General features: G+C 54.0%; 9 protein-coding genes across 9 annotated transcripts; 4 read left to right on the top strand and 5 right to left on the bottom strand.

Moving 5' to 3' along the window:
• Positions 1 to 1,070: 1,070 nt before the first annotated feature.
• On the bottom strand, positions 1,071 to 1,857 carry BX661DRAFT_188783 (uncharacterized protein; the record flags this gene model as incomplete). The annotated part of the gene is given in 3 exon segments (XM_051537486.1): positions 1,071 to 1,309; positions 1,323 to 1,745; positions 1,757 to 1,857. Coding segments are annotated over 3 exon segments (709 nt in total), but the record flags the coding sequence as incomplete, so codon positions are not given.
• A 158-nt stretch (positions 1,858 to 2,015) lies between these two features.
• Positions 2,016 to 2,821, top strand: BX661DRAFT_207732 (uncharacterized protein). The gene is made up of 2 exons (XM_051538671.1): positions 2,016 to 2,090; positions 2,241 to 2,821. The coding sequence occupies exons 1-2, from the start codon at positions 2,072 to 2,074 to the stop codon at positions 2,777 to 2,779; spliced, it is 558 nt and encodes a 185-aa protein (XP_051388864.1). The 5' UTR covers positions 2,016 to 2,071; the 3' UTR covers positions 2,780 to 2,821.
• Positions 2,822 to 3,495: 674 nt separating this feature from the next.
• BX661DRAFT_188780 (uncharacterized protein) lies at positions 3,496 to 5,405 on the top strand. The gene is made up of 5 exons (XM_051537485.1): positions 3,496 to 3,818; positions 4,025 to 4,235; positions 4,259 to 4,445; positions 4,466 to 4,748; positions 4,798 to 5,405. The coding sequence occupies exons 1-5, from the start codon at positions 3,665 to 3,667 to the stop codon at positions 5,025 to 5,027; spliced, it is 1,065 nt and encodes a 354-aa protein (XP_051388863.1). The 5' UTR covers positions 3,496 to 3,664; the 3' UTR covers positions 5,028 to 5,405.
• A 140-nt stretch (positions 5,406 to 5,545) lies between these two features.
• On the top strand, positions 5,546 to 6,652 carry BX661DRAFT_188779 (uncharacterized protein). The gene has a single exon (XM_051537484.1). The coding sequence runs from the start codon at positions 5,650 to 5,652 to the stop codon at positions 6,223 to 6,225; it is 576 nt and encodes a 191-aa protein (XP_051388862.1). The 5' UTR covers positions 5,546 to 5,649; the 3' UTR covers positions 6,226 to 6,652.
• A 4,026-nt stretch (positions 6,653 to 10,678) lies between these two features.
• Positions 10,679 to 11,235, bottom strand: BX661DRAFT_188774 (uncharacterized protein). Its single transcript, XM_051537483.1, has 2 exons — positions 11,015 to 11,235; positions 10,679 to 10,982 (listed from the first exon to the last, which is right to left on the bottom strand). The coding sequence occupies exons 1-2, from the start codon at positions 11,126 to 11,128 to the stop codon at positions 10,767 to 10,769; spliced, it is 330 nt and encodes a 109-aa protein (XP_051388861.1). The 5' UTR covers positions 11,129 to 11,235; the 3' UTR covers positions 10,679 to 10,766.
• Positions 11,236 to 11,437: 202 nt separating this feature from the next.
• Positions 11,438 to 12,235, bottom strand: BX661DRAFT_188773 (uncharacterized protein). The gene is made up of 2 exons (XM_051537482.1): positions 12,167 to 12,235; positions 11,438 to 11,943 (listed from the first exon to the last, which is right to left on the bottom strand). The coding sequence occupies exons 1-2, from the start codon at positions 12,171 to 12,173 to the stop codon at positions 11,525 to 11,527; spliced, it is 426 nt and encodes a 141-aa protein (XP_051388860.1). The 5' UTR covers positions 12,174 to 12,235; the 3' UTR covers positions 11,438 to 11,524.
• On the bottom strand, positions 12,234 to 14,285 carry BX661DRAFT_188771 (uncharacterized protein). Its single transcript, XM_051537481.1, is given in 8 exon segments — positions 12,234 to 12,673; positions 12,685 to 12,736; positions 12,751 to 12,781; positions 12,805 to 12,928; positions 13,037 to 13,403; positions 13,420 to 13,483; positions 13,543 to 13,637; positions 13,897 to 14,285. The coding sequence occupies 8 exon segments, from the start codon at positions 13,925 to 13,927 to the stop codon at positions 12,514 to 12,516; spliced, it is 924 nt and encodes a 307-aa protein (XP_051388859.1). The 5' UTR covers positions 13,928 to 14,285; the 3' UTR covers positions 12,234 to 12,513.
• A 662-nt stretch (positions 14,286 to 14,947) lies between these two features.
• Positions 14,948 to 15,918, top strand: BX661DRAFT_188770 (uncharacterized protein). Its single transcript, XM_051537480.1, has 2 exons — positions 14,948 to 15,171; positions 15,210 to 15,918. The coding sequence occupies exons 1-2, from the start codon at positions 15,044 to 15,046 to the stop codon at positions 15,850 to 15,852; spliced, it is 771 nt and encodes a 256-aa protein (XP_051388858.1). The 5' UTR covers positions 14,948 to 15,043; the 3' UTR covers positions 15,853 to 15,918.
• A 16-nt stretch (positions 15,919 to 15,934) lies between these two features.
• Positions 15,935 to 17,457, bottom strand: BX661DRAFT_188768 (RNA pol II accessory factor, Cdc73 family-domain-containing protein). The gene is given in 4 exon segments (XM_051537479.1): positions 15,935 to 16,197; positions 16,212 to 16,577; positions 16,604 to 17,111; positions 17,144 to 17,457. The coding sequence occupies 4 exon segments, from the start codon at positions 17,146 to 17,148 to the stop codon at positions 15,958 to 15,960; spliced, it is 1,119 nt and encodes a 372-aa protein (XP_051388857.1). The 5' UTR covers positions 17,149 to 17,457; the 3' UTR covers positions 15,935 to 15,957.
• Positions 17,458 to 26,698: the final 9,241 nt, after the last annotated feature.

Raw genomic sequence — 26,698 nt, 5'->3', positions numbered from 1 at the left:
CGCCCTGTGCAGCTCAGCGAGGCCCAGGCGATCCACCAGCTGCTCGCTGACCAGCAGGCGATCATCCTCACAAAGGTACTCCACATGCTTCTGCAGCCGCCCGCGCAGGGCATCCGCAGTGGCTCTCCTCTTGGCCACGCCCATGAAGGCGCAGAGGGGGTGCAGCTCGGCCGCGGAGATTCTGGACAACCCAAAGACTGCGGCCAGATCCTCACGTGCCGCGAGCTGGCGAAGTGCTGATTCATGGGCAAAGTCTGCGGCATCGAGTCCCGCCGCACGAACGCGATCGACCGCCCATATGTGAGCCTCCTGCCTTGCGGCGTCCTGCTTCCGGCCCATCTTCGCCAGCTGCGAGAAAGTGACGCATGTCGATGGACACACGCCCGGGAACAGCCATATGGTCAGCGGGATGAGCTCTGGAATCACCAGCACCAGGAACCCAAACGGAACCATGCGCAGCTTATCCCCGGGTTGCGCCGCTCGATCTGGAACTCCTCGCGTGTAATCGGTTGCCCGTTGAGCATGCGCTGGCGGATACCCTTTGCAGCGCGCGAGTTTCCTAGCAGTTCCTTGAGCCCCGACTTGTAAAACGACACAAAGCCCTTGATCTTCTGCACGAATGTCAGCGTCTGGCCTGGCAGGGTCGGGTCGCTACGCACGAGGCTATGGATGCCGGCGTTGCCACCGGGCGAGCTTTGTTGCGGGCCTGGTAGGAGTGGGAGACAGCCGGCGGGTAGCCGCGTAGTTTCGGTTCTGGATGGCTGATGTCGCGATGGCTGCTGCCGGCCAGAGCATCGGCTGCTTCTGGCGGCCGAGTAAACGCCGCCGGCAGCCACGGTGCGCCTGCTTGCAAGCGCCGCCAGGGAACGAACAATCGGGGCTGACGACATTTGAGCGAAAATAAGACAAGGAATTAAAGTGAATTAAAGCGAAACAAAATAAATTAAATAGTTAAAGCCGATGGACCCAATAGAGAAAAAATATCCACTTCTAACGCACTGCCAAATCATAGCAGTTGGCTGCTACCCGAATCCATGCAATCAGTAAGCAAAAAATCAAATCAAATCTACTTGCATCCTCGATTATGCGCGACACGCAGTAATCTGCTGGCACTGCCCGCTCATTGACACCACTGCGCAGAATCTTGTGCTTGCCGGGGTCTCTGGGTATCTCAACGGTGGCACCCAGCAGTGGGCGCTCGACCCGCCTGCCGGACATCCACTCGCGCTCGATCCTTCGGCGAACGGCAGCCAGCGCGCGCTCAACGTCCCTCCACACATCGTCCCTCTGCATGGTGCGCATCTTGGCGCTGCCACAAACACGTAGTCGCACCGCCGCAGCCCTTGTCCGGCAGAACCATGGCGGCGGCCGTCCGCAGTACACGTACGGCGCGCCATCGGTGGTAAGCCTTCTTGCTGTACTGCTTTTTGGTAGCCATGCACGTGACGCGGTAGTCGCGCAGCCGCAGGGCGTTGTGGTCGCGCGGGTGCTCGTTGGACGCCCAGGGGCTGGCGATCAGCCGAAACGCCGGCGTGCTGGTCTCGTACGTGTACCTGCGGTGATCGGAGCCCAGAAGCAGTCCGATGGGGGCGCCCTGGCTTAGGCCCTTGGGCTTGAAGTACCGCGAACGCGCCAGCATCGGGTCATTTGGCGTGGGGGCGACGCCTGAAGAGAGCACGCTGGTTGTGCGGCCCGGCAATCGGAATTGCATCTTGAACCGGTCTGATATCCGCTGCGCGGGCGTGCTGTGCTGAACATCCGCAATGCAGCGCTGAACTGCTGCCTCAGTTGTGACAAGAGCATTATAGTGTGAGCGATAGAGAAAATGGAATGTATGAGAATTTCTGGAGAATGTGGAATGTGCGTTGCTTTCAATATTATGTCGGAATAATCTCTGTACAATTTATGTGCCTCTGACTCTGAGCTCGTTAGGGTTTGTCACGAGAAGACAAAAAACTTTAATATTTTTCCATGCCTTTATGCTTGCCCAAAGTAAACAAAAAATATGAATATTTACTTTGCTTGTTATTTTTTCTCCCAACTTTTAATACAAATACAAATTCACACTTTAATGTCACTAGATTCCGCAGGTAAAGCTCAATTCCACAGAAACAACAAAACACCCTCCGGTCTCATTTCCCTTTATTTTTTGTAACCACAAACAGCAAAAACTGATTTTTCACGCGCAACTCTTAACACCAACCTTGATGCAATAAAAAAAAGGAGGAGAACGCGGGTAGGTCTTGCCGAGAGAGAAGCCAGGCGCAAGGCGCGATATCGCGGAAACCCAGAGCGCGCGCGTTTCCGCCGAGAGGAAAGGTTTAACTTGAACATCACCGAACGCCACCACTTCGCCAGTGCCCAGCCAGCGCCTTCCTCTTTAGAACATGGCATACACAGCATGGATATCGTCCAATCCCCACTTGAAGGCACTGGCTCCGAGCTCAATTCGTTTAGCGCACTTACTGACACACCAGAATCATTGCATGAGCCAGAGACCCTCTCGGACCTCGAAAGCGAACCTGTGTCAGATATATTCGATAGACAGAAACCTACCGAGCACGCGCTGGGCTCATCCAAAAAACCTCCCGGCGCGAAGACCAGGCGGCAGTCGCGTGAGAATATCGATATTAGCAGCATTGACCACGTACTGCAGGGGTTGTCGAAAAGAATGACCAGGTCCATGGCTAGAGAGGTTGGTGGCGTCCAGCCGCCGCGCAGGTACTTTGGCGAAGGTGTGTCGACGTCACAGATTCTGCGGCCATATCAAGCGCCCTAATTTAAAATAAAGAATCAATTAAATCAATTATATCAGAATCGATATTTGACGTTGTGTCCAATGTGATCACAACAGGTACTGAATTTGGCATTTAGATGTAGCCGGCGATCATATGCTGGGCTTTTTTCAAATCTGTATGTCAAATATGTGCCTTGATTGTCATGTCATTTTTCAACTTTATTTTCATACGCAGCATCTATATTTAGTCATTGCAGGTTTTCTCTTCTTATACAACCACCTCCACCACCTCCACCACCTTCTCCTCCTCCTCCGACTGCTCAGCTGAGACAGCAATGATGGCGTGGATATGCACGGAGCAGTGCACTCCACCATTGTTATTTTTTGGCTTGTGTTTGTGTTTGTGTTTGTGTTTGTGTTTGTGCCAATATTTAACTTTACGTTATTTATTGCAAATGTAACATGCGTTTATAATAATTGTTTTGTATTGACATCATATATACTCTACTTTTCTATCGCCCGAGTATTAAAATATGGTATGGAAAGATATCTCAAATGTACGAGAAACATATATTCATCTGACGCTTCCCTTCCGTTTTAAACAATACCTTATATATGCGTTCTCACCCGCACTTATTGCAAATCTCTATTGAGCATGTGAGCATTTGAATGGATGGAAAAATTTTATATGGCATTGTTCACAATTCATGCCGTTTCTTTTTACCTTACTAGAAAATTTTTGCACATTTTTTGCATCTCTTGTTTTCAAGGCTGGTCAAATAAATAAAAGCGAGTGCTTTGTATAAATCCGCACCTTGGATGACCTAGATTAAACACCTTTATTATCTACTGCCAAAATTTTATTTCTCACGTCCACAACCACGACCACGCCACATTTTGTTCTTCAAATAAATACCAAACGATACAATGTTCATACAAAAGAGCCATATAGCTGCCCAAGTTTCCAACTCTACTTCACATCCGTCGCACATTATTTTACCCTACTCTAACAACAGCACCGACAACACTAGTCCCAGCACTCGGGAAATTAGCCACAGTATTGGCCAGGACAGTAACCTTAGTACACATATCCCCCTGACAAGCACCTTGCCATTTGAGCTGAAATGCGCCTACACAAGCTTCAAAATATGCGCCAGCAGGAACACACCACCGACAGAGCAGCGGCTCAAATTCCAGCTACTCATCGCAGGAAACCGTCGGCGACCAAGACAAGGCTGTCAACGCATTCAATGCTACTACCAAAGAGAACATGCGGAAATCCACCAGACCTATGTCGCTGGATTTGCGGCACCAACCCCAAGACTGACATCCTGTACCGTCGCCATATTCTATCCACCACCACGCCCATCACGTCTCCGCTCTTCCGCCTGCACCGTCCGACAAAAGTAACCGAGTTGCTCGATAAGTACACAGAGTTCATAGACCGGCCAATTTCCTCGTTTATGGGCGAGCACAGTAGCTTGGATACATTCAAGCCGTATGTCCTGGAGATGCCCACAGCTTGCCGCGCAGTCCTCAATCCATTTTGGTCAACGACAGGGCCACGCACTATTTGCCGCCGCTGGTCGCCGAAGAGTATGCTGGCCATGTGTCGAGGCTGTCATACTTGGTCCGCTCGCTGCATGCCATTGAGGTTGCCGACCCTGTTTTTCTGTCAGACCCGCGCACCCATCTGCTGCTCGATTTGGTCATGGACTTGGAACAAAGTTTACCCTGCCGAGGGTGGATTTATTGCGCGCACATGCGCAGAATATCCAGGAAATGGAGAAACAAAAGCAGCAGCAACAGCCACCATCACATCATATACATAGGCCGGAAGCGTTGGACAGGCCGAGTCGACTAGACATTGGTGATGCATTGAGCTGGGTATGGAACGCGCAGACGAGCTCAGGTCCACAGAGCGAAATTAGCTCGGAGTTTGACCATGTTGGCCAGACCACACTCCATCATAAGGATTCTGACAGTGAGGATTGCGCTCTGGCTGCACGATGTAATCAGTAGCGAGGTCATATTCAGCAGTGCCCAGAGCTACGACACAGATGATTCCGACGAGATCCTGGGATTCAGGCTGCAAGTTGCCAACGCACTGAGTACCAATGGTTTTTCGTCTATCGTTGCTGAAAAAACTGCAGTGCCTCTCCAATTAAGGCATGTTGCTGATACATCGGCAAGCAACCGAGTCAGCATTGACAGCTCTGGCTTCAATAAGATGGGTGTCCGCCAGTTTTCCACCCCCCCTGCAAGGTATCTCAGGGATATAGAGAGGTGACTGAAATGACATTGCGTTTTGACCCCAAGCTGCACCCTGTTGCTGGACCTCGTTCTATGCAAGTGTCCTTGCCACATAGTGGCAGTTTGAGCAGCCGCGAGGTCTCGGTTGCCGAAAAACAACAGCAGTCAATTTTGTCTAGCAAGGCGTCAACCGGTACGAGAAAGCTTCGCAGAAAGTCTAAACTCGTCCCCAAACAGCTGCTGTCACTGGCATCCGACAAATAAATAATACATGGGTTAAAATATTTTATAAAAAAAGTATACAGCAGATGCATACTGCACTTTATTATTTTTATTTTTTAGCTTACTCGGGGCTCACCTATTATTAGCTTTTATTTATACAATTCCAGTTTACTTCCTCAATTTAAAATTGAAACTTTGACTTTATATTTTTTTGCTCACTCCTTTTTTACAATGATCTTGAGGCAGCATTTAAATTTAGATTTGAATTATAAAGAAAGTTAACCTAACAAAATTGCGGTCGCCCAGCCGTACTATAAATATCCATGGTTCAACCCGCCGTCCACTTTTCAACAATCTCTTCATTATCCATCGCTATAATATCTATTTTGTTCACCTCCACCACCATCTACATATTTTTTATAATATTATATACATTGATGAGTTGCACGATTACTTCCTCAAGTAACGATAGTCCACGTACTGGAAGTACAAAAATTAGGAGCACAAAAACTCAGAACTCAAGCGACAATCTATCGAAATATGAAGTCAAAGCTAAAATAAAAAAAACAGTGTATTATAAAGGAAGCCCAGTAATACCAGAAAATGATATGCCCACATATATATCCAAAGAAAATACGACCATCAATGAATCTCAAGAAGATATAATCACTGTTAAATTTAAAAAAGATACAACTATCGGTGGATTGGAAAAAGAATTGATTAAGGTGTATAAGAGGGATTACATGACCAATGCTATTGGTATCAGTATTAGCGATTCAAAAATGCTTACAATCATCAAAAAAGATAGAAAACTTTCAGAGTTTAAAGATAATAAATTATGTGTTTTTATAATCATCTGTATTAATATGGCAAGCAAAGCAAAGGTAGGCATGACTAGAATTGGCAATAATATTTCCAAAAAGGCAATAAAAGGTAGTCAGTTCATATCAACAGGACTACACGAATTGTCAAAACAGGGCGCTTTTCAAACTATATTTCCCAGTGCCAAATAGCATAGTATAGTATATAATAGTATTTTTAGCAGTTGAATAAAATTGAATCATATTTCTTACAACCAAATTATATTCCACCTGGCTCTAATATAATCATATATATTAAACTCGGCTGAGCATAAGCTTGGTAAAGAAATAGAAAATGGCTTAGGGATGAAGATTGTAAATGGTGGCTAACTGTATGTCTGGGCATCCAAATATTTTGACCAATGAATTGAAGTGCAAGACCAAGCCATCTTATTATTTTATTAATTTTTTGAACTTGGTTCTGAATTATTTTGGCTTTTTTATATGTAAAAAAATTATCCACTGCAAAACTGCAAAAATCTGTAGCTTTTTCGTGTCCATGACGGTGGTTTATTTTTATTATCCTTTCTCTACTATCTTAAACTTTTAATTATACACTTTTCATATACTCAAACTTGGGTTATCGGTATTTTTTTGCATTTTTTTGTACAATATAAAAATTAACTAGAAATGGAATCTACGAAGAGAAACAATCGTTCTGAGCCGTTGCAACCACAGCCAATGTTTTGCGCCGTTTGCGGTAACCATTACGCGGGCATCAATAGATTCAACTTGCACATTAAGACTTGCACGTGCTGTTTGGAAAATAAAGTCAGTATTTAAAGCTGCGAGTTCAACAATGTGAGGTTTCGTAGGGAGCCACTTGATGACATCCATCTAAAGTTTGCAAAAGGAAATATCTGTCAGGTATTAAAATATTTCAAAACATTGTTACTTTTTTAAAAATGAAATGTTGAATAAATTATGAAACGAAATTCCTATTTAAAACAGACCCGATGGCGGACTGACAGTCAAATCTATTAATTCAATGTCACGAGTCGGCGAGTGACTAGCGCTGGGGTATGGATTAAAGTCCGAAATGGAATCTAACATATCATTGAAATTGCTTTGTGCCAACAAGTCCTCTAAAACGTCGTCGTACTTGCTCATGTCCGCATCCAAGCACATTTCTTTGTCGACCGGCGTGTGCTGTTGATTATTAGTAAACTGTAATTCAAAGCTGGTCTCGTAGTCTGGGATTTCCAACTCCGCTTGTCTGCTGCATCCAACTACAAATGTGTTAATAAAAAACAAATTGGCTGCCACAGGAGATTTAGTGTTTTTCTTCTGTTTTTCGGCTTATTAACATTCAATATGCACAAATTTCAGCTTACCAAATCGTTCTGGAGCAACCTCCACAACCACCCTCGAGCCAGGCACTGGGTTGCATAGACCAATCTGCGTCTCATAGTAAGCGGCTTGGGTTGAAACCTCGACAGACTCAAATTTTAGCAATATCCCGTCAGTGGTGTGGGCCACAATAGTGAATTTCGCAGCCTTTTCAAACGCCGCAGCTTTTACACCTCCATCGAGCAGGCGATCGTCGCTGTAACAGCTCACTTTAATCGTAAATACGATGCTGCGCGCGTCCATCCAGTACGAGCTCATATCCACCGAGCATGTTGGCAGAGCCGCAGCGCTTGCCAATACGCGAGTTCCGAATGGTGGGTTGCGGTTGACCATATACTCGATGTTGCGGGCCGTGGTCTTGCAAAGTTCCAGATTGACGTTATATTCTGGCTCCACAGTATGTCAGCATAGCGCGGACCAATGCCATCTACCTGCTGCAACAGAGCAGGCACTTGCTCGCCGCATTTGGCCGCTAGCTCACGACATCTACAGATTTTTAAAAATAAATATCGAAAGAAATTTTAAGTCAAACACGTAAAGCCAAATGAATATCGCTTAATGGACTATACACATCATCCTTTGCATTTTATTTCGCACTTACATTACCGTTGCACTGATAACTCCCTGAGCATCGCCTCGCTCAGCATAGCAGTCGCGGATGCACATGGCTGGGCCATAAGCTAGCTTAATAACTCGACTCATATCCTGGCTCAGCCCAGGCGCAAACTTTCCTGACGGAACTGGCTTGCACTGAATTCCAAACTACACTTTTGGCATACATAAATAAATACAGTAGTAGTAGTAATTTAATATTATTGTGTATATTTGCACATAACAAATGCTGCTCGCCCAACATAATCGCCCCTTTTTCATACTTACCTGAATCAAAATTAACACTTTGTCGCGGATCGTCTGCACGCGTCCAGATAGCTTGAACCGCAGCCATGGACTTTGTTCATTTCGTTGAGCACACCCTTCTGCCCTGCTGTAATTTTAAGGTTGCCAAACTCTCCGCTGGCGCAAATAGTCTCAAACTATATTGTGCGCAGGAAGGACAACAAATTAATGTCAATATAATATCAGCCAAATGCAATCTCAATCTCAATCTCAATGTTAATGGCAGTTACAATGCCATATTTGCAAAATTTGTAGTCAACATGGTTGAACGAGGTTCTTACTTACGATTTGTCGGCGGCTGGGACTTGACGGAAGCTGATCGCAGAAAGAGCCTGCGCCATGCGTATCGGATCAACTTCGTATTTGGCCACGGACCTGCCGAGCACAGATAAACCAAGACGGCCTTGAAGTTGCAGTGGGGACTGCGTCTCTTCAACAAGAAGCCCGCCCGTACAAGAACGCCAACATGTTTGGCCGCAATTTGGGAGCATGCAATGTTGGCGCCCATCGCTCCATATTGGCTAGGACTTCTTTTCGCGCAGACAGCCATAAAACTGTTCTCCAGCCATTCCTCCACGTCACCCATAGAGTTCAATTCGCGCTTGAAAACACCATACAGAATGGCACGCGGAAGCTCGGCGTCCAGACTGCTTTCAAGAACATCGTTGCCGGAGACCAAATTGCGGTACATGGTCACCATGCTGTTTTCGGTAAGAATCACGGCCTTTCCAGCGGGTCCAAACTGTGGGCGCCCAGCTCGGCCAATAAACTGCACAATTTCAGTCGTCGAGTATTCGACATAGTCACTGTCAGCGTACCCCTTGGTGCCCTTGACAATGACTGCGTACGCGGGCAAGTTTACGCCGATTCCCAAGGTTGATGTCGAACACAGTATTTGGATCGTCCCGCTTGTAAACAGACTCTCGACACGTGAGCGGTCGCTGGCTGAAAGCCCTGCGTGATGATAAGCAATTCCCAGAGGCACAGTGTCATTGAGTAGCTGGTTGGTGAATGGCGACGTGAGATGCAGCGGCATGGGCTGGCGATTCAACTGGCCGATGTTGCGCGATATGTGGCGGCAGGTCTCCTGCGCCGAGCTCCTGGTCGAGCAGAAAATAAGCACAGAGCGCCCAGCACAATGCGCGTTGATGATTCCAGGAAGCTTAAAGTCGAGGTTTCGCTGAAACTTGTAGTAAGGTGTGGTGCAAGCAAATCCAAGCACAATCTTTGACAGACGGACAGGGCGGTAGTCTTCGCCAAAAACAAGCGTTTTAGCCGTTGATTCTAGCTGCGCATTCGTTGCGCTGCTGCCATAGCGGCGACTGGAGAGCCATTTTGAAATATCACCAATGTTTCCGATAGTGGCGGAAGTCGCTACGAACCGTGCATCCCGGCTGTAGTGCCTGACTTGAGAGACAGCAATTTCCAAGGACGCGCCGCGGTCGGTGCCCACCATATGACACTCGTCGATAAGAACAAGGGCAATGGATTGCAAGAACGTTGTGCTTGCGGGTGCTGCCATGCCTCGCACCACCGATATCCACTTTTCCGGCGTCGCGCATATAACGTGTGATCTGAAGACAGACGCATCCGATGCCGACGCTTCTTCGGCCGACGCTGCTGCATCGCTGCTGCCGACCACTTTGGTGCACTGCAGACCACATTTGGAAAACTTTTTTTGCCAATCGATTGTCTTTTCAGCACACAGCGATTTGAGCGGAGCCAGGTACAGCCCCTGACCGGATAGAAGAGCTGGGATTTTGGCTATGCTGTTTCTGCCGGCTGAACAGTCGGCAGATGGCGAGCTCCATCAGTACTGTCTTGCCCGATGCTGTGGGCGCGCTGATCACCATATTGGAATCTCCGCGAAACAAGTCTGAAAAGCAAGCCGATTGCAGCCGGTTAAAGTGCGCAAACGGGTATGTTGAGGCAAATTCTGGGGGAAGATCGCTCACAGCGACTACATTGTCATATGTGCAGGGTGCAGCGGGCGCTGGCGCTAGCGGCGCTGCTATGGCTGCTGCTTGTGAGGCAACATGTGGGCGCTTGGTTTTGGTTAAATATTTGCTTTCAGTCGTCGTCGCTGCGTTAGAGGCAGAGACATACGAAGAGGGAAAGCAGCTGTGCTACAATACGCTTTGCTGGAGGCATTCGGACGCGGTCAAGAGTGCGCTTTGCGCCAGTGTCTTTCACAAAAAAGGATCGAGCCTCGTCGAACCAGCGGCTGTCATCGGCGTTGTCCATTGTTGCGGAGCGTGTAATGCAAAATAAAGAGGCGAGAATATAAAAAAACTAAAAAACGAAAAGAGCCAGTGTATTCTCGCGAGAACGACTGTTCTGTGTAGTTTACATCAAAAACTTGAACGTGTATATTCATAGCATTAAATAAACTAAAAAAGAATGAAACTCATCAAAGCCTGATACATACGCACCATGTGTCTCGATTATCAAGCGTCATCGCTCTCCATTTTCAGCGGGCGCGCATTCAAAGCACCAGCGATGCCAGCAGTCCACACGATGCCAGACAGCACCGGGCGGCTGGCACCGGCCAGTGATACCAGCCCATTGACCCTCTGCAACTGCAATCGCCGATACCACAGTGTTCCCGCAGCAATGCCAAGCAGAACCACTGTTGTTGTGCGCTTAAGCCACAGCTTTGTGGGCTCGTAGTCGACGTCGTTGTATCCTTTTTGACGCGCACTGCGATGCGTGGGGTCTCGGTTATTCCCGCAAATGCGTGGTTGAGCAGCCGCAGTATTGGGCTGACAACAATGTACTCTGGCTGGCTGTCGGTGGATGCGTTGGTCATTTTTATTGATGGTAATGACTTTTGAAAGGCGGAATGGTTTAGCTAAAAGGTGTGCGAATTGTATAACCTGTGAGCAAGCGAGATGGCCGAAAACTCGATCAAGTCGTTTTTGCTGCGATTTTGGCCGATATAAGCACATTGTTTTTGTGGGATCTCCGCATGTGATACGGTGATCGATCAAGGAGATAGAGCGGTTCACAAATCAAAGATGGGACCGGCGAAACTGTAATAAGGAATGGGGGGAATCTCGATACTCAAAATTTTTTACGGGGAAAAAATAAGAGCCTAGGGCGCATAATGAAACATCGGTTTTTTTGATAGAAAATTTTTTATTAGCGCAATATCATACGCAAGAAGAAAACAAGCTGTGCAGAAAACTAATCAAGCAAAAAAAATTTAGTTCTCAAGAGCCTTGGCCAGATCGGCCAGAGCCTCCAGCTTCTTGTACTTGGAGTCCTGGACGGTCTCCGAAGCACCCTCGGAGGCGAACTCACTAGTCCACTGGACAAAGGTGGTGTTGTCGGCAGACACGGGGAAGGCGCGGATGCGGTGGGTGGCGGACAGAACCCTCATGGCGGGCTCGGACTCGATAATCTCGTAGGTCAGCGAGTTGTTGAGCTCGGAGAACTCAACCAGGCGGTAGACCTGGACAGCGCCGTCGGTGAAGGTGACAGTGCGGGTGCTGCCAACCTCGGCGGCGCTGAAGGCAGACTCGGTAGACTTGACCAGGGTCCAGAAACCAAAGTCCTGGGTCTTCAGGGTAGCCCAGACGCTCTCGATGGAGGCCTTGATGACGCGGGATTCGACGTTGTGGGCTGACGTTGTTGTAAAAAAGATAGAAAGTTACGGATGCATGTAAAGTGAGTGTAGTTTTAGCAAGAAAATCGAGATGGTGCAGGGGGCTCAGGGGGGGGACAGCACGGATCAAGTATATTATTCCTCTTCTCTCCATCGTCTCCTCAGGAAAGATTATAAGAAGAAAATCCGCCATTCGATCTTCACATAACGCTGCGATTCAGCAGGGAGCCAAATACTCACCAAGCATTGTTAAATTTTGTGTGAGAATATGTGTTAAAAAACGTGTGTAATTTTATTTTTGAAAGTAAGAACAAAAGAAGGACGCGCGGGCGCAAAAAAACGACGAGAAAATTTTGTGTTCAAAAATTTTTGAAAAGATTTTTTTCTTTTTGTTGAGTTGGAATAATAAATATTTAGGATTAGGCGATTTGCATCCAAAAAAATTGCCATTTTTTCTTGACCAGTCAAAATGGCACGCAATCGCCGGCATTCCCTTGCATTGATCAGTTGGCATGCGTGTCTGTGCTCATGTCGATAATCCCCGCACGTCATCTGAAGTACTTGTGCGATGGCTTGTACATACTAATTCAAATAAAAGGGAATCTAAAACTAAATAATTTGAAGCGCTCTGCAAACTCGGATAAATATTTATAGCCAGCCAACCGATCGATGTTCTTGTATTTTCTTCTGTCAAAGAGGCTGAGCTTCACTCCTATGAACTGCGGACAGGCATGGTAATGAGCGCGACTGTTTTTGACCCATTCATTGTCATTGTCCTGCTTCCGGTGTTAAGCGTCAACCACGGAAATGCTTGCCAAAAGTACCACTGATGCCATTGACATGGCGCCAAATCTTCTTGTCGCCAATTCTGTCAATACTGGCGCAACATTTGTTGGCAAGCAACTCAGCTTTTGGAAATAAGGCGCATGTCGCATAATAGCAACAATGTCCGCAAACTCCAGCGACAATATTGGAAATTCTATGACTTGCAACGGTTCGAGACTGAGAGTTTCTGTATATATTTGAACATCATATCCTGTCCACATGTGCAAGAAGTTTAAATGCATGGATCCGAGTTGAAGCGCGGGTGCTGGTAAAATCTGAAGAAACTCCCGAAATCTCGTTTCCAGGTCTTGTCTGGTAATAAGGTATGGAGTAACATATGTTAGACCAATGTACTGCACGCTTGAGAATTTGCAGCCTGTAAAAATGCAGAATTTGTCTGCAATGTCAATAAGCTCATTAATGTTGATATCCAGTCTCTCTAGCGTCCGGCTGTTGCCTCTGAACGGAGCATCATCAACAAACGGATAAGGGCCACTGAGTTTGAAAGATTTGAGTGCGGGAAAGTAAATGATCGTATTTGTGGGTTGTGACACCGCCGCTGCTGCTGGTGATTCCAATACAGCCGATACATCCGGGTTGTCTCTGAATATATGCTCAAAAGACTCCAAGTATTGATATATGACGGAGCTCCCTGGGCATTGCGCAACAGTGCGGTTGCTGTCTGTATATCAGGTATCTCAAAGAAAGAGTTTTCAGCGATGCCACATTCCGCTGAATGGATTCGGCAATCCACACAGAATCGCTACTCCCCCAAACACCAATTAAGTCACGCCCGAAGGCACAGCAGATGTTAGGCCACGAGGATAATATACACTGGTACAAATTTGCCGAATGGTAATTCCGTTCACTCCTTGAAACAACTCCTCTGTAAGCCGGTCAAGAAATATGTGGATTGCCCGCCAGTGTACTGATAGGGAAAGTCGGGCCATAATACGTCAATTTTCTGGATAGTCGGTGTCATTTGTCTTATCTTGCGGAAAACCGCAGTGGCATTTTGCACACCGACAGCTGAATTAATAGACGCAGTCATCAAATAAGAAGTGATTTGTGTTTCAAAGCGGAGTGTGAGTGCAGCTGAGAAAACAAAGTCAATGAGAGGGATTGTGAAAGTTGGAGAAGCGCACCATCATCCATAATTAAATTCAACATATCCATATGAACAAGGACAGCTTTTACGAAACAGCCTTCCAGAATATCTGGCTGTTTAAGGGCTCTTGGCCAATTGGGAATGAAAATGAAAATGAAAGGGTAAATGATTTCTAAAGTCTAGATGGATAAGCTGCACGTTTTCCTAATAAAAGTAGAGCGCCATCCATGGCAGCTGTGGAGAATAGACGCCGCAAGAGTTTTGTGGAATTGTAATTTATAGTAAACGTGTTAATATGGAATTCAACAACCGACTCAATAATGTGCCAGGGGAGAGTTTGGAATATCGAAAGCGCAGTCATGTTGAGGTGAAAAAAGAGGATGGTCGATATTAAAATAAAAAATGTGAATAGAGGAGGAGAAAAAAACAAATAAAAGAGCTTGAGTGGGGATGGCACAAATATTTATATGTCCATGGCACATCCATTGCCTTGTTTTTCTTCCTGCATTTCTTGCGCAGCAAGGTTTGGATATTATGATTGGAATATGTGCTGAAGATCGGCACACCCGTTGATCAGCAGCAGCCTGGTGATTTGGAAATTTATAGTAAAAAACGACACAGTTATGATGGGAATAGTTTGTTTTCCGTACTTTCCGTACTTTCTCGATGCAAGCGTCAGGAGATATCGGTCCATGACAAGGTGGCATGGTAGACAATCAATCTCATTTATAAACTTTGGTTTTAGTTTATTACTAGTTATATATATATATCTCGCTCAATGAATCTATTTTCTCTTAAAAAATTGTTCATGTATTTTGTACATAGTTATCAAAGTAGTGTCCAATTTTTATTAAGCGGATTAATGTCTGCCAAGGATGATGTGTGAGTGCGTGAGTGCAAGTTATCTCACATTTAAGCAGAATTCTATTCTACTATATAAATATTTTTTTTATCTTTGTAGCAGCAATAAAAAGAAAACAATACAAAGAAACATGTTTCTTTTTTAATTGAAAATGTGACAATTGAAATAAAAAAGACAGCTTGGTGTAGAGAAAACTAATACAGCCAACCTATTTCTTATACCCAACACTACATTGTTTTTGGTTTAATATTCTTTATTTCTGTATCATTATTTATTTTATTACGCCCGACATATTCTCATTTTATATATTTATTATCAGACAATGCTGGGTAGCCTATTGGGTATACTCGCTCTGTCCCTAGCTGTACTGACCACAGCACAGGCGCAAATGCAGGCATCAGTGGCAGACAACAGCGCACAAATCATTTCGGCCAAACTCTCAACCACAAGGTTCATATCGGACTATTCTGGGTATCCGACACAGGCAGCTTCCACCGGCGCTGCGCAGCAACCATAGTGACAGAAACCATCCTACTAACCAGCGCGTCCTGCGCGCAAAGCGATTACCCGCTAAAGCAATACGGCCCGGGCAGCTGGGTCATTGTGTCTGGCACCGACAGCCGCTTCGAGCCAGAACCCACAAACATAACCACGAGTAACTTGGTCGAAAACATCCAGATGGACATAACAACCAACTTGGCATTTATCCGGCTCAAGGATCCTCTAAAGTTCGACTCCACAGTAATGCCCGTTGTGCTCAACTCACTGGCCACTGTGCCGCTGGAAACTGTGCTGACGACTTTTAATACCTTGGAAGCATACGGGAATCCAATGCTGACTATAACGCAGGGGAACCAGGAGTCGTGCAAACTGATGTTGCCTGACCATCAGCAGATGGGACTGCTGTGCACGCAGCCGGTTCAGGAGCAGTCGCTTTTGGTGGATTATCTCGGTGGTGACCCGATTATCGCGTTCAGCGAGCAGCCTAGCGCTCCCCTGGCTGTGCTAGTGGGAATTACAGGGCTGTATTATTCGACCGTGGCTGAGGCACGTGTGGGCATTGTCAATGACCCGACGGCATATCGGTTTAGCGGTCTGATTGCTCCCAATGTGGACATAGTAGCCGGATAGCAGGCGTCGATGCAAAGACATATCGAGTTCAGGAAATTTATACTAAATAAGCAAAATATTCAATAACTTTTCAATATATTTGTTTATTTTGCTTTCTTCATTATATTAAACGAGGAAATCGGGTTTTTGGCGCGCCAAGTATTGCTCAATATTATTCCACAGACCAACAATAGTAGCGCGGTCCATGTGTCTTTTAGACCGCTCAATATTGAGCAACGAAATGCCCCAGGTCTTGATAGAGTCCTTGGGTTTTTCATCGTTGAACTTTGGATACAGCCCCATGGCGTTGTTGAACACGTCCTCGGGCGTTTTCCAAATCCAGTTCTTAAACTGCCACGCGGCGCCCTGCGTAAATACACACACCAGGCTGTTCCAATCGCGTCAGTAAAGTCCTGGGTCGAGTCCACCACTCTGAACTTGAGGGTTTGCTCGGTCGACGAGCGCGTCAACACATGGTCAATAAGAATCTCGCGTGGCTTCGCGCCGCCCTGCTCCATAACCACGCGGCTATCGACAAACTTGTGCTCGCCGAGAAGCGCCTGGACATTGTACATGTTGATCATGGCGGTTGTGGCGGCAGGCACAACAATAATGGGGTTGGCGCGCTTGCGCTGGCTCTGCCGCCGCACAGCGCCCGGCGGCTTGGCGGCGTCCGTCACAGGCTTGGCGTGCTTTGACGGGTTGAGCTCCTTGATGAGATCCGGCACGCGCGCAAAGCTTTTCCGCTACTCAACGCCGACGACGTCGTCACCAGCGAGCGCTCGCGCCGCATAATATCCCTGGCAGGGTCGCTGGCCAGCACAGCGTCGTCCGGTGCCTGGGTGCGCGCGCGGGTGCGCCGGCCAGCCTCATTGCTCCCACTGCCGCCAATACCGCCATCCTCGCCCGCGCGCTTCTCGCCAGCATGTGCCGAAGAGGGTGCCACTGGGGTCTTCCCTGTGAGGTAGTCCACAAGTGCACCGCGGTCACCAAAAGACACAGCCTGCAGTCCCATAGTGCTGGCGGTCTTCATGTAGTCGTAGAAGCTCTGGTCGCGGTTGTCCAGGAAGTGCATAAGCGCAGAGAGCGTGTATTGGTCGGAGTCGCTGTTGCTGCGCAGGTAGCTTGTGGGAGTGTCGCGTGCAAATGAGGCGTCTTCGCCAAAGCGAACGGTGGTTGCTGTGAGTAGGTCTGTCGTCAGGTTGCCGTCCTTGTCCAGCAGCTCGACCGGCTTCTTTTGTGTGGTGTACTGCCGCAGGAGGTCCAGCGGGTCCAATGAGCTGGCCGTGGTGGGGGTATTGCGGGTGAAAACGCCATTGGTTGTGTGTATGTGAATGATTTATCGGAAAATGAATGTGCAAAACGGAGAAATAATGAAGGAACGTGGTTCAAATTGCAACAGAAACGGGGGGCTTATTATTTTAAAGTGGTGCTAATCGGCCATTTGGTCTAGTTGTCAAGCGGCAAAAAGGAACGCGCGAAATACGGGGTGGCTTTCTTTGCTTTCGAGACGCGCAATGTGTGTGAAAAAGCGCCGGCTCAATTGATGAGCCGACACGCATATGTATGTATATGTGAGTCGGAGAGTCGGAAAAGATAAAAAGCCAAGGAAGAAGAAAGAAAAAATTCGAATTTAACTTCCAAGTCATCCCATCCATCTTTTTTTTTTGATCGAGTCCGATCGCCTGGATCAAGCAAAAAAAAATAGAAAAGTAAAAGCTTAACCCTATATAAAAAGTGGGTGGTCTATTTTGCTCGCTTGCTATTTCCTCATGTTTGCGCAGAAAAACTAGGTGTCTATTATATAATATACTTGTAAATTTCGTCAACTTTTTTATTTTATTTCTACACCCTATTCATAGCCGGACTTGCTCATACCAGCATTGACAAGGGCAAAAAACATATTATCCGAGCAGATATCACGGCTTCTCATGGGACCAACAGACCAAAATCAAAATCAAAAGCAAAAGCAGCGGTCGATGGCAGTCGACTCTGTCGAGCGCGGGCTGGAGAAGCTCGATCTCGCCACAGCCTCCGCCTCCGCCTCCGCCTCCGCATCAGCATCAGCATCAGCATCGGCATCGGCATCGGCATCGGCACGGCACAGCGGCAGCCACAGAGACGGCTTCGACCACAGCCACAGAGCCGGCTTCGGCCGCAGCCACAGAGACAGTTGACACAGGCTCGAGCAACGAGCAAAAGGACGCAGCAGCGCGCATGAGCATGGAGGAGTGCCTCATGATCACGGACATTGATCCGCTGAGCATCGATCTGCCGCGGGCCATTGCACACCTGGCAACACAGCTGAACACGCAGCGCATCGGCGTGCCGGCAGCGGCAGAGCCGATCCTGCGGCGACTCACAAAGTGGGCGGCGGCCGCCGCCGACAGCGCAAAGCCAGCAGCAGCGGGCAGTCGGCGGACGACGTGCTGAACCGCGTCTCCGCGCTGCTGCTCGCCGAGGGCCTGGACCTGCCCGCGGCGCTGGAGGCCGAGGCGGGCGGCGGCGCGTGGGCCGACGGGCAGTTCACGGTGCTGGTGGCGTCTGTGTTCCGGCCGATCCTCGTCGAGCTCGTCGCGCGGTGGACGCTGGCCGAGGCGCCGGCCAAGGTGTTCCACCAGCTGGGCGCGCACGTCGACGGCGCCGGCGCGCTCGTCAGCGTCGCGTACGCCAGCGGCTGCCTGGCGGCCACGGCGCCGCAGGTGCGCAGCCTGGTGATGGCGTTCTTCCAGCGCCACGCCGCGGCGCCCGCCGCCTGCCTGGCGCAGATGGCGCAGGCCAAGTGCGCTGCCGGGGACGTGGCCGCGGCGCTGCGGCTGGTGGCCGTGGCCGCGCGGCTGCTGCGCCGCATGCCCGAGACGGCCACCGACGTGGCGGCGTGGGGCTGGGCCGCGGCGCTGGTCGCGCTGATGGCGCCAGCCGCCGCCGCGGCCGCCGGCGCAGCCAGCGAGCGGCTGCGCGTGCTGGCCGCCGAGTGCCTGTGCGCCGTGCGCGGGCTCGGCGACCGCGGGCGGCTGCGCATCGTCGAGCGGCTCGGCGTCGGCGCCCCGGCGGCCGCGGCCGTGCGCGCGTGGGCTGTGCATGGCGCGCGGCGGTTCGACACGACGCGCAGCGCGCGATGGCGCGCAGAGCCGGCTCGGGCTGGCGCTCGGGCTGTGGCAGGCGCGCGCGGGGCGGCGGCGGGCGCTGGCTCGACGCCGACTCGCTGAGCGGCTGCGTGGCCAGCGTCGGCGGCGTCCTTCTGCACGCGACGGCGGCGCAGCCCGGCGGCGCGCACGCGTTCGTGCTCACGCCGGCCGTGCGCGACAGCGTGCACGCGCTGGCGCTGGCGACGTCGCGGCGCGAGCCGGTGCTGCTGACCGGGCCGGTGGGCAGCGGCAAGACGGCGCTGGTCGAGTGGGCGGCGCGGCGCACCGGCCACGCGCTGGTGACGATCCACCTGAGCAGCAGCATGGACGCCAAGGTGCTGCTGGGCAACTACGTGACCACGCAGCGCGCCGGCGACTTCGAGTGGCGCGCCGGGCTGCTGACGGCGGCCGTGCGGCGCGGCCACTGGGTGCTGGTCGAGGACATCGACCTGGCGCCGCCCGACGTCGTGCAGACGCTGGTGCCGCTGCTGGAGTCGCACACGCTGTTCGTCGCCAGCCGCGGCGAGACCGTGCGCGCGCACCTGCGCTTCCGGCTGTTCGCCACGCTGTCGACGCACCGCGGCGCCGCGCGCGTCGACGGGCTGCTGGGCAGCAGCATGTGGACGCGCCTGGCCGTCGGCGCGCTGGACGCCGAGGCGCCGCTGATCGTCGCCGGCGTCTTCCCGCCGCTGGCGCCGCGCGCGCAGGCGCTGGCCGACGCGTTCGCGCGCGTGGCCGCGGCCGTCGCCGACGCCAAGATCGCGCTGAGCACGCGCGACCTGGTCAAGTGGTGCCGGCGCCTGAGCGCGCGCGGCGCGGCCGACGCGTTCGCCGTGTTCCAGGAGGCCGTCGACGCGTTCGCCATGCGCGAGCCCGACTACGCGCGCTGGCGCCAGCTGGCGGTCCGCATCGGCGCGGTCTTCGGCGTCGCGCGCGCGCGCGTCGACCACTTCGCCGACCAGCACGCGCCCGCCACGGCGCGCGTCGGCGGCGAGCTGCGCATTGGCCGCGCGGCCGTGGCCACCGCCGGCGCCGCCGTCGCCGAGCGCATGCCGTTCGCCGACACGCGCCACGCGCGCTGCCTGCTGGAGCGCATCGCCGCCTGCGTGCAGCTGGCCGAGCCGGTGCTGCTGGCCGGCGAGACCGGCACCGGAAAGACCACCGTGGTGCAGCACCTGGCGGCGCTGGCCGGGCGCCCGCTGGCCGTGTTCAACCTGTCGCAGCAGAGCGACGCGTCGGACCTGCTCGGCGGCTTCCGCCCGGTCGACGCCGCGCTGGTGGCGCTGCGCCTGCGCGAGGCGTTCGACGCGCTGTTTGCGCGCACGGTGTCGGTGCGCAAGAACGCCGCGTTCCTCGACTCTGTGCGCGTCGCGTACGCCAAGCGCGACTGGCGCCGGCTGTCGGGGCTGTTCGGCGCCGCGGTCAAGATGGCCGCGGCGGTGCTGGACGCAGCGGCCGCTGCCGCCGACGCCGCTGCCGCTGCCGCCGACGCCGACGCCGGCGCGCGCCGACGCTGCGCCGGATTGCGCCGCGCCAAGCGAGCGCGCCTGGCCGCGGCCGACCTGCCGGCGCTGCGGCTCGAGTGGGCGGCGTTCGCCGAGCGTGCCGAGCACTTCGAGAGCCTGCGCGGCGCGCGCATGGTGTTCAGCTTCGTCGAGGGCGCGCTGGTGCAGGCGGCGCGCACCGGCGGCTGGATTCTGCTGGACGAGGTCAACCTGGCGATGCCCGAGACGCTGGCGTGCCTCGGCGGGCTGCTGCAGCGCGAGCGCTCGCTGCTGCTGCCCGAGACCGGCGAGCGCATCCGCTGCCACGCGGACTTCCGGCTGTTCGGCTGCATGAACCCGTCGAACGACGTCGGCAAGCGCGACCTGCCGCCTGGGCTGCGCAGCGGCTTCACCGAGTTCTTCGTGCACCCGCCCGACGCCAGCGCCGACGACCTGATGGCCATCGTGCGCGCGCACCTGCCGGCCAACGCGCCGCCGGCGCTCGGCCACCGCATCATCGCCTTCTACGGCGCCGCCAAGCGCCTGGCCGCCGACCACCGCCTGGTCGACGGCGCCAACCAGCGCCCGCACTACAGCCTGCGCACGCTGACGCGCGCCCTGACGTACGCGCGCGAGAACGCGCCGGCCTACTCGCTCAAGCGCTCGCTGTACGACGGGCTGTGCATGACCTTTGTCACGCAGCTCGAGAGCGCCACGCAGGCCGTGCTGCTGGCCGAGCTGCACGCCGCCGTGTTTTCGGAGGACAACTTGCGCCAGATGCTTGCGCAGGCGCCGCCGCAGCCGTCGCCCTCTTCGTCGGGCGCTGCTGCTGCCGCGCTGGTGCAGGGCTTCTGGCTGCCGGCCGCGGCCGACGGCGACGAGCCCGGCGACCTCGACGGCTACGTGCTGACGCCGTCGGTCGATGCCAAGATCCGTGCGCTGGCGCGCGCCGTCATGTGCGGCCGCTACCCGGTGCTGATCCAGGGCCCGACGTCGGCCGGAAAGACCAGCATGGTGCAGTACCTGGCCCGCCGCACCGGCCACCGCTTCGTGCGCATCAACAACCACGAGCACACCGACCTGCAGGAGTACCTGGGCTCGTACGCGTCTGTCGACGGCAAGCTGGTCTTCGAGGAGGGCCTTCTGGTCAAGGCGCTGCGCCACGGCCACTGGCTGGTTCTGGACGAGCTCAACCTGGCGCCCTCGGACGTGCTCGAGGCGCTCAACCGGCTGCTCGACGATAACCGCGAGCTGGTCATCCCCGAGACGCAGGAGATCGTGCGCCCGCACCCGCACTTTATGCTGTTCGCCACGCAGAACCCGGCCGGGCTGTACGGCGGCCGCAAGGCGCTGTCGCGTGCCTTCCGAAACCGCTTTGTCGAGCTGCACTTCGACGACATTCCTGAGCGCGAGCTGCAGCAGATCATCGTCGATAGCTGCCGCGTGCCACCGACCCACGCCAAGCTGCTCGTCGACGTGTACCGCAACCTGACCCAGGTGCGCGCGCAGACTCGCATCTTCGAAGCGACCCACGGCTTCATCACGCTGCGCGACCTGTTCCGCTGGGCCAACCGCCACGCCACCACCAAGGCCGAGCTGGCCGAGCACGGCTTTATGCTGATTGCCGAGCGCACGCGCACGGAGGACGAGCGTGCTGTGGTCAAGCGCGCTATCGAGAACGCCTTCTACCCGGTCTCAGCCTCGGGCTTGGCGTCTGCGCGGAACAGCTGCAATGGCGATGATGGTGCTGCTGGTTATGATGCGGCTAGGCGCTCGGCCGGAATTGACGTTGAGGCGCTGTACTCCGAGGCCCGCCTGCGCGCCATGCCCGAGTTCCAGGCTTTCGACCGCCAGGCCCAGTCGGGCATCGCCTGGACCAAGGCCATGCGCCGCCTGTTCATCCTGACTGCCCTGTGTCTGCGCTTCCACGAGCCTGTGCTGCTTGTTGGCGAGACCGGCTGTGGCAAAACGACCGTCTGCCAGATGCTCGCCCAGGCGCAGGCACAGCAGCTGCACATTGTTAACTGCCACCAGAACACCGAGTCTTCGGACATTCTCGGAGGTCAGCGCCCTGTGCGAAACCGCTTGGCGCTGATTGCCGCCGCGCGCGAAGTGTTGGCCGGGCTTGACCTTGGCAATGGCAATGATAATGACAGTGCCGCTGCGTCGGCATTGGTTGACACGCCCGAGTCCCTCGACGCGCTGCTGGCGCATGGCGAATTCAGCGACGAGCAGGCGGAGAAGATTGCGGGTGCTCGCGAGCTGCTTGTGCGGTCGCAGGACCTGTTTGCCTGGCACGACGGCCCGCTGGTGCAGGCCATGAAGCAGGGCGACATGTTCCTCATGGACGAGCTTAATCTGGCCGACGACTCCGTGCTCGAGCGGCTCAACAGCGTGCTCGAGCCGTCGCGCACCCTGGTCCTGGCCGAGCAGACGGGCGCATCCACGCTGAAGGCCGCGCAGGGCTTTGAGTTTGTCGCCACAATGAACCCCGGCGGCGACTACGGCAAGCGCGAGCTCAGCCCGGCGCTGCGCAACCGCTTCACCGAGCTCTGGGCCCCCACCACCACGGACCGCGACGACCTCGCGCTCATCCTGGCCAAGCGGCTCGGCTCCGTGCCGGACTCTGCGGCCTGCGTTACTGTTATTCTGGACTTTGTCGCGTACTTGCGCGAGGAGACCCGTGTTCTGTCGCACCCGCTGAGCTTGCGCGATTATCTGTTCTGGGCCGAGTTCATCGTGCGCACCCACGGTATGATGGACAGCCGCAGCGCCGTAGTGCACGGCGCCTGCCTTGTGCTTCTCGATGGCATTGGCACGCAGGGCTCGACGTTCAGCACGTCGACCAGGGCGCCTGCCGCTGTTAAGGCCGAGTGTGTCGCCAAGCTGCGCGCCATGGTTGCTTGGGACTGCGGAGAGCCCGGCAGCAATGAGCTGGGCGTCGTGCCCGCCCGAGACCTGCTTTCGCACGGCGACCTTGTCTCGATGGTGGTGCGCCGCAATGGCACTGTTGGCGTCGCCCCGTTCTTTGTGCCTGAAGGTCCCCTGGCCGACGCTGCGTTGGCCAGCGGCAGTGGCTTTGCGCTGCACGCGCCGACGACTTTTGACAATCTCGTCAAGATCCTGCGCGCCATGCAGGTTGGCAAGCCACTGCTGCTCGAGGGCAGTCCTGGTGTTGGCAAGACCACGCTTGTCAGCACGCTGGCGCGCCTGGCTGGCCACCGCCTCGTGCGCATCAACTTGTCGGACCAGACCGATCTCATGGATCTGTTCGGCACGGATCTGCCCGTGGATGACGGCTTTGCCTGGTGCGATGCGCCCTTCCTGCAGGCCCTCAAGCAGGGTGACTGGGTGCTCCTGGATGAAATCAACCTGGCCTCCCAGAGTGTCCTCGAGGGCCTCAATTCGTGCCTGGATCACCGTGGCACCGTGTACATTTCGGAGCTCGACCGTGAATTCACGCTGTCCCCCGGATTCCGGCTCTTTGCCGCGCAGAATCCGCTGGGTCAGGGCGGCGGCCGCAAGGGTTTGCCGCGCTCCTTCGTCAATCGCTTCACCCAGGTGTACATGGACGAGCTGCGCCGCGAGGACCTGCAGATCATCTGCGACAACCTGTACCAGGGCCATGATAGCATCGACCGCGTGCTTGAGTTTAACTGGCGCATGCACGCCGAGACCATGGGCCGACGCGCCTTTGGCCTGTCTGGATCACCCTGGGAGTTCAATCTGCGCGATGTCAGTCGCTTCATGGACCTCTCACTGCGCCCCTCCGCCCTGGAGCGCGGCGCCAAGCCCATCGAAGAGTTCATCGAAATGTTGTATGTCCAGAGAATGCGCACGTCGTACGATCGCCAGCAGGTTCGCGAGCTCTATCGCGAGGTTTTTGGCTCGCCCTTGCCCGTCGCTACACCATCGCTGCAGATGACCGAGTGCACGGTGCAGGTCGGCAACGCTGTGCTCGAGCGCCGCATGCAGAACGCGTCTATTACGCGGCTGCGCGCCTTGCACTCGCAGATGCCGTACCTGGAGTCCCTGATGAAGTGCATTGAGATGCAGTGGATGGCTATTCTGGTCGGCCCTGCGGGATGCGGCAAGACGTCTTTGGTGCGCTGGCTGGCTAATGCCACGGGAAACAAGCTGGTCGAGTTTTCGATGAACTCGGGCGTTGATACCAGTGAGATTCTTGGCGGCTTCGAGCAGGTTGATTTGCAGCGCCATCGCACTGCCCTGCTGCGCCTGATGAGCGAGCTTGTCGCTGAGGCTACGCTGCTGTCTGACTATCGGTCGTCTGAGCAGGTCGCGCTGGTGTCCCGGATCAGCGCGCTGTACCACCGGGCCGCTGCTGATTTGCAGCAAAACGACGGCGAGGGCCAGACTGGAGTCGCCGAGCTGTGCGCGTTGGCTGAGGAGATCGCACAGGGCGCTGATTGCTTCGAGTCGCTGGTCGGCCAGGCTAATGAGGTACGTCGGCGCGCCCAGGCTTTTGCGTCGCTTGAGGTTGCTGGTAAGTTCGAATGGGTTGACGGAATCCTTGTTGACGCCCTGATTAACGGCTACTGGCTGCTGATTGACCGCGCTAACCTCTGCAGCGCCTCGGTGCTGGATCGTCTGAACGGCTTGCTCGAGCCCAACGGCGTGCTTTATGTTAACGAGGACCCCAAGCGCACTGAGGCCATCGTGCCTCATCCTAACTTCCGCATTGTCATGGCTGTCGACCCCCAGTACGGCGAGCTGTCCCGCGCCATGCGAAACCGTGGTATTGAGATCTGCATGCTGCCGCCACAGCTGTCCTCGTCGTCCTCGCCTGCGTCTTCAGATAATATTGGCTTGGTGCTCAGCGACCAGCGCGTTGTGGCTGCTGCCATTGGCGTGTGCCCCGAATTGCTGAGGGCCAGGGTTGCCCCTGAGGCGACAATGACCGCGCTCGTGCAGCAGGCCATGCATATCACTGAGCGCGTGCAGAGAGGCTACGTGGCTGAGATCCGCGATCTCGAAGATGAAGATGAGCTGATGCTGGTGCGGGCGCCGGACTCACCCGGCGACGCTGCCGTGGCCCTGGCCTCTTGGCAGGCGGCGCTCACCCAGGTGGCTGCATCTCAGCCTTCTGGTGCCACCGCCACTCCGCTGGTGAGCAGCCGCATGCTGCTCGCTGTGTTGAACACGCTGCCGCCCAACCAGCTCGCACTGAGCACCCTGTGCTTCCGTGCCATTATCGCGAGTCATCGTCCAGCGAGCTGCTCTACCACCTGATGGGCTCGTCGGATCTGGCTGACGCTATTGTGCGCGCCCGCGAGTTGCTTGCAAGCGAAAGTGGCGTGCACGCGGAGATGCTCGCCGTGGCGCCAGTGTATATTGCGCTGAACCGCAGCCTGCACCGCACGCTGGCGCGCCACCAACATCACCAGGATGCCGAGGAGGGCCCTGCTGCTCTCTGGCACCGGGCGCTCAGCGATACCCTGATGTTCCAGCGCGAGCGCATGGCATTGGAGTTCATCACGCCTGTTGACTCGGATGACCTGCGCGAACTCGTCCTGCAGCGTCCCAATGTGGACATTGGCTTTGTGCAGAGCATTTTTGCGCTCATTGACGGGTGCCAGCAGATTCTCGATGGCTGGGTGCCCGCGCTTGTTGCCGCCGACCAGACCACGGTTATGGCCGACATGGCGCAGTTCGTGCCTGCCTTGCGTACCTTGCACCAGCTCAAGCTGCGCATCCAGCGGCTCTGTCCTACGAGCGCGGCGCCGCGAGCGAGCTTGCCGTGGCCTTTGAGAATTTGCAGCCCACACTGGCATCGCTGGCGCTGGTTCCCGGCGAAGTCGGAAGCATGGCTTGCATGCTTTTGGAGGCTTCTGTTGATGGACTTGTGCTGGACGCCTCGCATAGCGCAAAGGTCTGGGCGCTGGTGCACCCGGTCACGCTGTCTGACCATGAGTCGCGCGTGCTGGAGTCCAGGCTGAATGACGCTGCTGTGGCCCTGGCCAAGGACCCTGAGAGCGACCCCGCGGCGCGTGAGGCTGTTGTCGAGGCCCTGGCCATGCTCTACGCGACGGCCAGCCGCAAGGACCAACACCTCGTGCGTGCTGCTATCTCGCGCTTTGCCCAGACGCTGCCCACTGAGTCGTCGTCCATTGCCCCTTCATCGAGCGTGACTGCTGCGCAGTCAGCGCCGGCAGATGTCATTGCGGACATTGTCGAGCTGACCGCCTGGAATGACATTGTGCAGATGGCGGACATCTCGGGCAGCTTGGCGGCAGA

Source organism: Kickxella alabastrina, assembly GCF_025024165.1.
Source record: "Kickxella alabastrina strain RSA 675 chromosome Unknown BX661scaffold_33, whole genome shotgun sequence".
Classification (NCBI taxonomy): domain Eukaryota; kingdom Fungi; phylum Kickxellomycota; class Kickxellomycetes; order Kickxellales; family Kickxellaceae; genus Kickxella; species Kickxella alabastrina.
Note: the sequence above shows the minus strand (reverse complement) of the source record. Positions and strands in the feature narration are given on the sequence as shown.

Excerpts from the sequence above, each read along its gene's own strand:
- BX661DRAFT_188770 (XM_051537480.1), top strand. The coding sequence starts at position 15,044 with ATGCTGGGTAGCCTATTGGGTATACTCGCTCTGTCCCTAGCTGTACTG. Across the intron at positions 15,172-15,209 it reads GCCAAACTCTCAACCACAAG|CTTCCACCGGCGCTGCGCAG; the intron begins GTTCATATCGGA and ends CGACACAGGCAG.
- BX661DRAFT_188771 (XM_051537481.1), bottom strand. The coding sequence starts at position 13,927 with ATGGATATGTTGAATTTAATTATGGATGATG. Across the intron at positions 13,638-13,896 it reads GAATTTAATTATGGATGATG|AGGAGTTGTTTCAAGGAGTG; the intron begins GTGCGCTTCTCC and ends ACCGGCTTACAG. Across the intron at positions 12,929-13,036 it reads CTGGAAACGAGATTTCGGGA|TCTCGAACCGTTGCAAGTCA; the intron begins GTTTCTTCAGAT and ends AGAAACTCTCAG.
- BX661DRAFT_188768 (XM_051537479.1), bottom strand. Across the intron at positions 16,578-16,603 it reads TGCGGCGCGAGCGCTCGCTG|CGGAAAAGCTTTGCGCGCGT; the intron begins GTGACGACGTCG and ends GGCGTTGAGTAG.
- BX661DRAFT_188780 (XM_051537485.1), top strand. The coding sequence starts at position 3,665 with ATGTTCATACAAAAGAGCCATATAGCTGCCCAAGTTTCCAACTCTACT. Across the intron at positions 3,819-4,024 it reads TGGCCAGGACAGTAACCTTA|ACCTATGTCGCTGGATTTGC; the intron begins GTACACATATCC and ends GAAATCCACCAG. Across the intron at positions 4,749-4,797 it reads TTGCGCTCTGGCTGCACGAT|ATGATTCCGACGAGATCCTG; the intron begins GTAATCAGTAGC and ends GCTACGACACAG.
- BX661DRAFT_188774 (XM_051537483.1), bottom strand. The coding sequence starts at position 11,128 with ATGACCAACGCATCCACCGACAGCCAGCCAGAGTACATTGTTGTCAGC. Across the intron at positions 10,983-11,014 it reads CCCCACGCATCGCAGTGCGC|CCCACAAAGCTGTGGCTTAA; the intron begins GTCAAAAAGGAT and ends GTCGACTACGAG.
- BX661DRAFT_188779 (XM_051537484.1), top strand. The coding sequence starts at position 5,650 with ATGAGTTGCACGATTACTTCCTCAAGTAACGATAGTCCACGTACTGGA.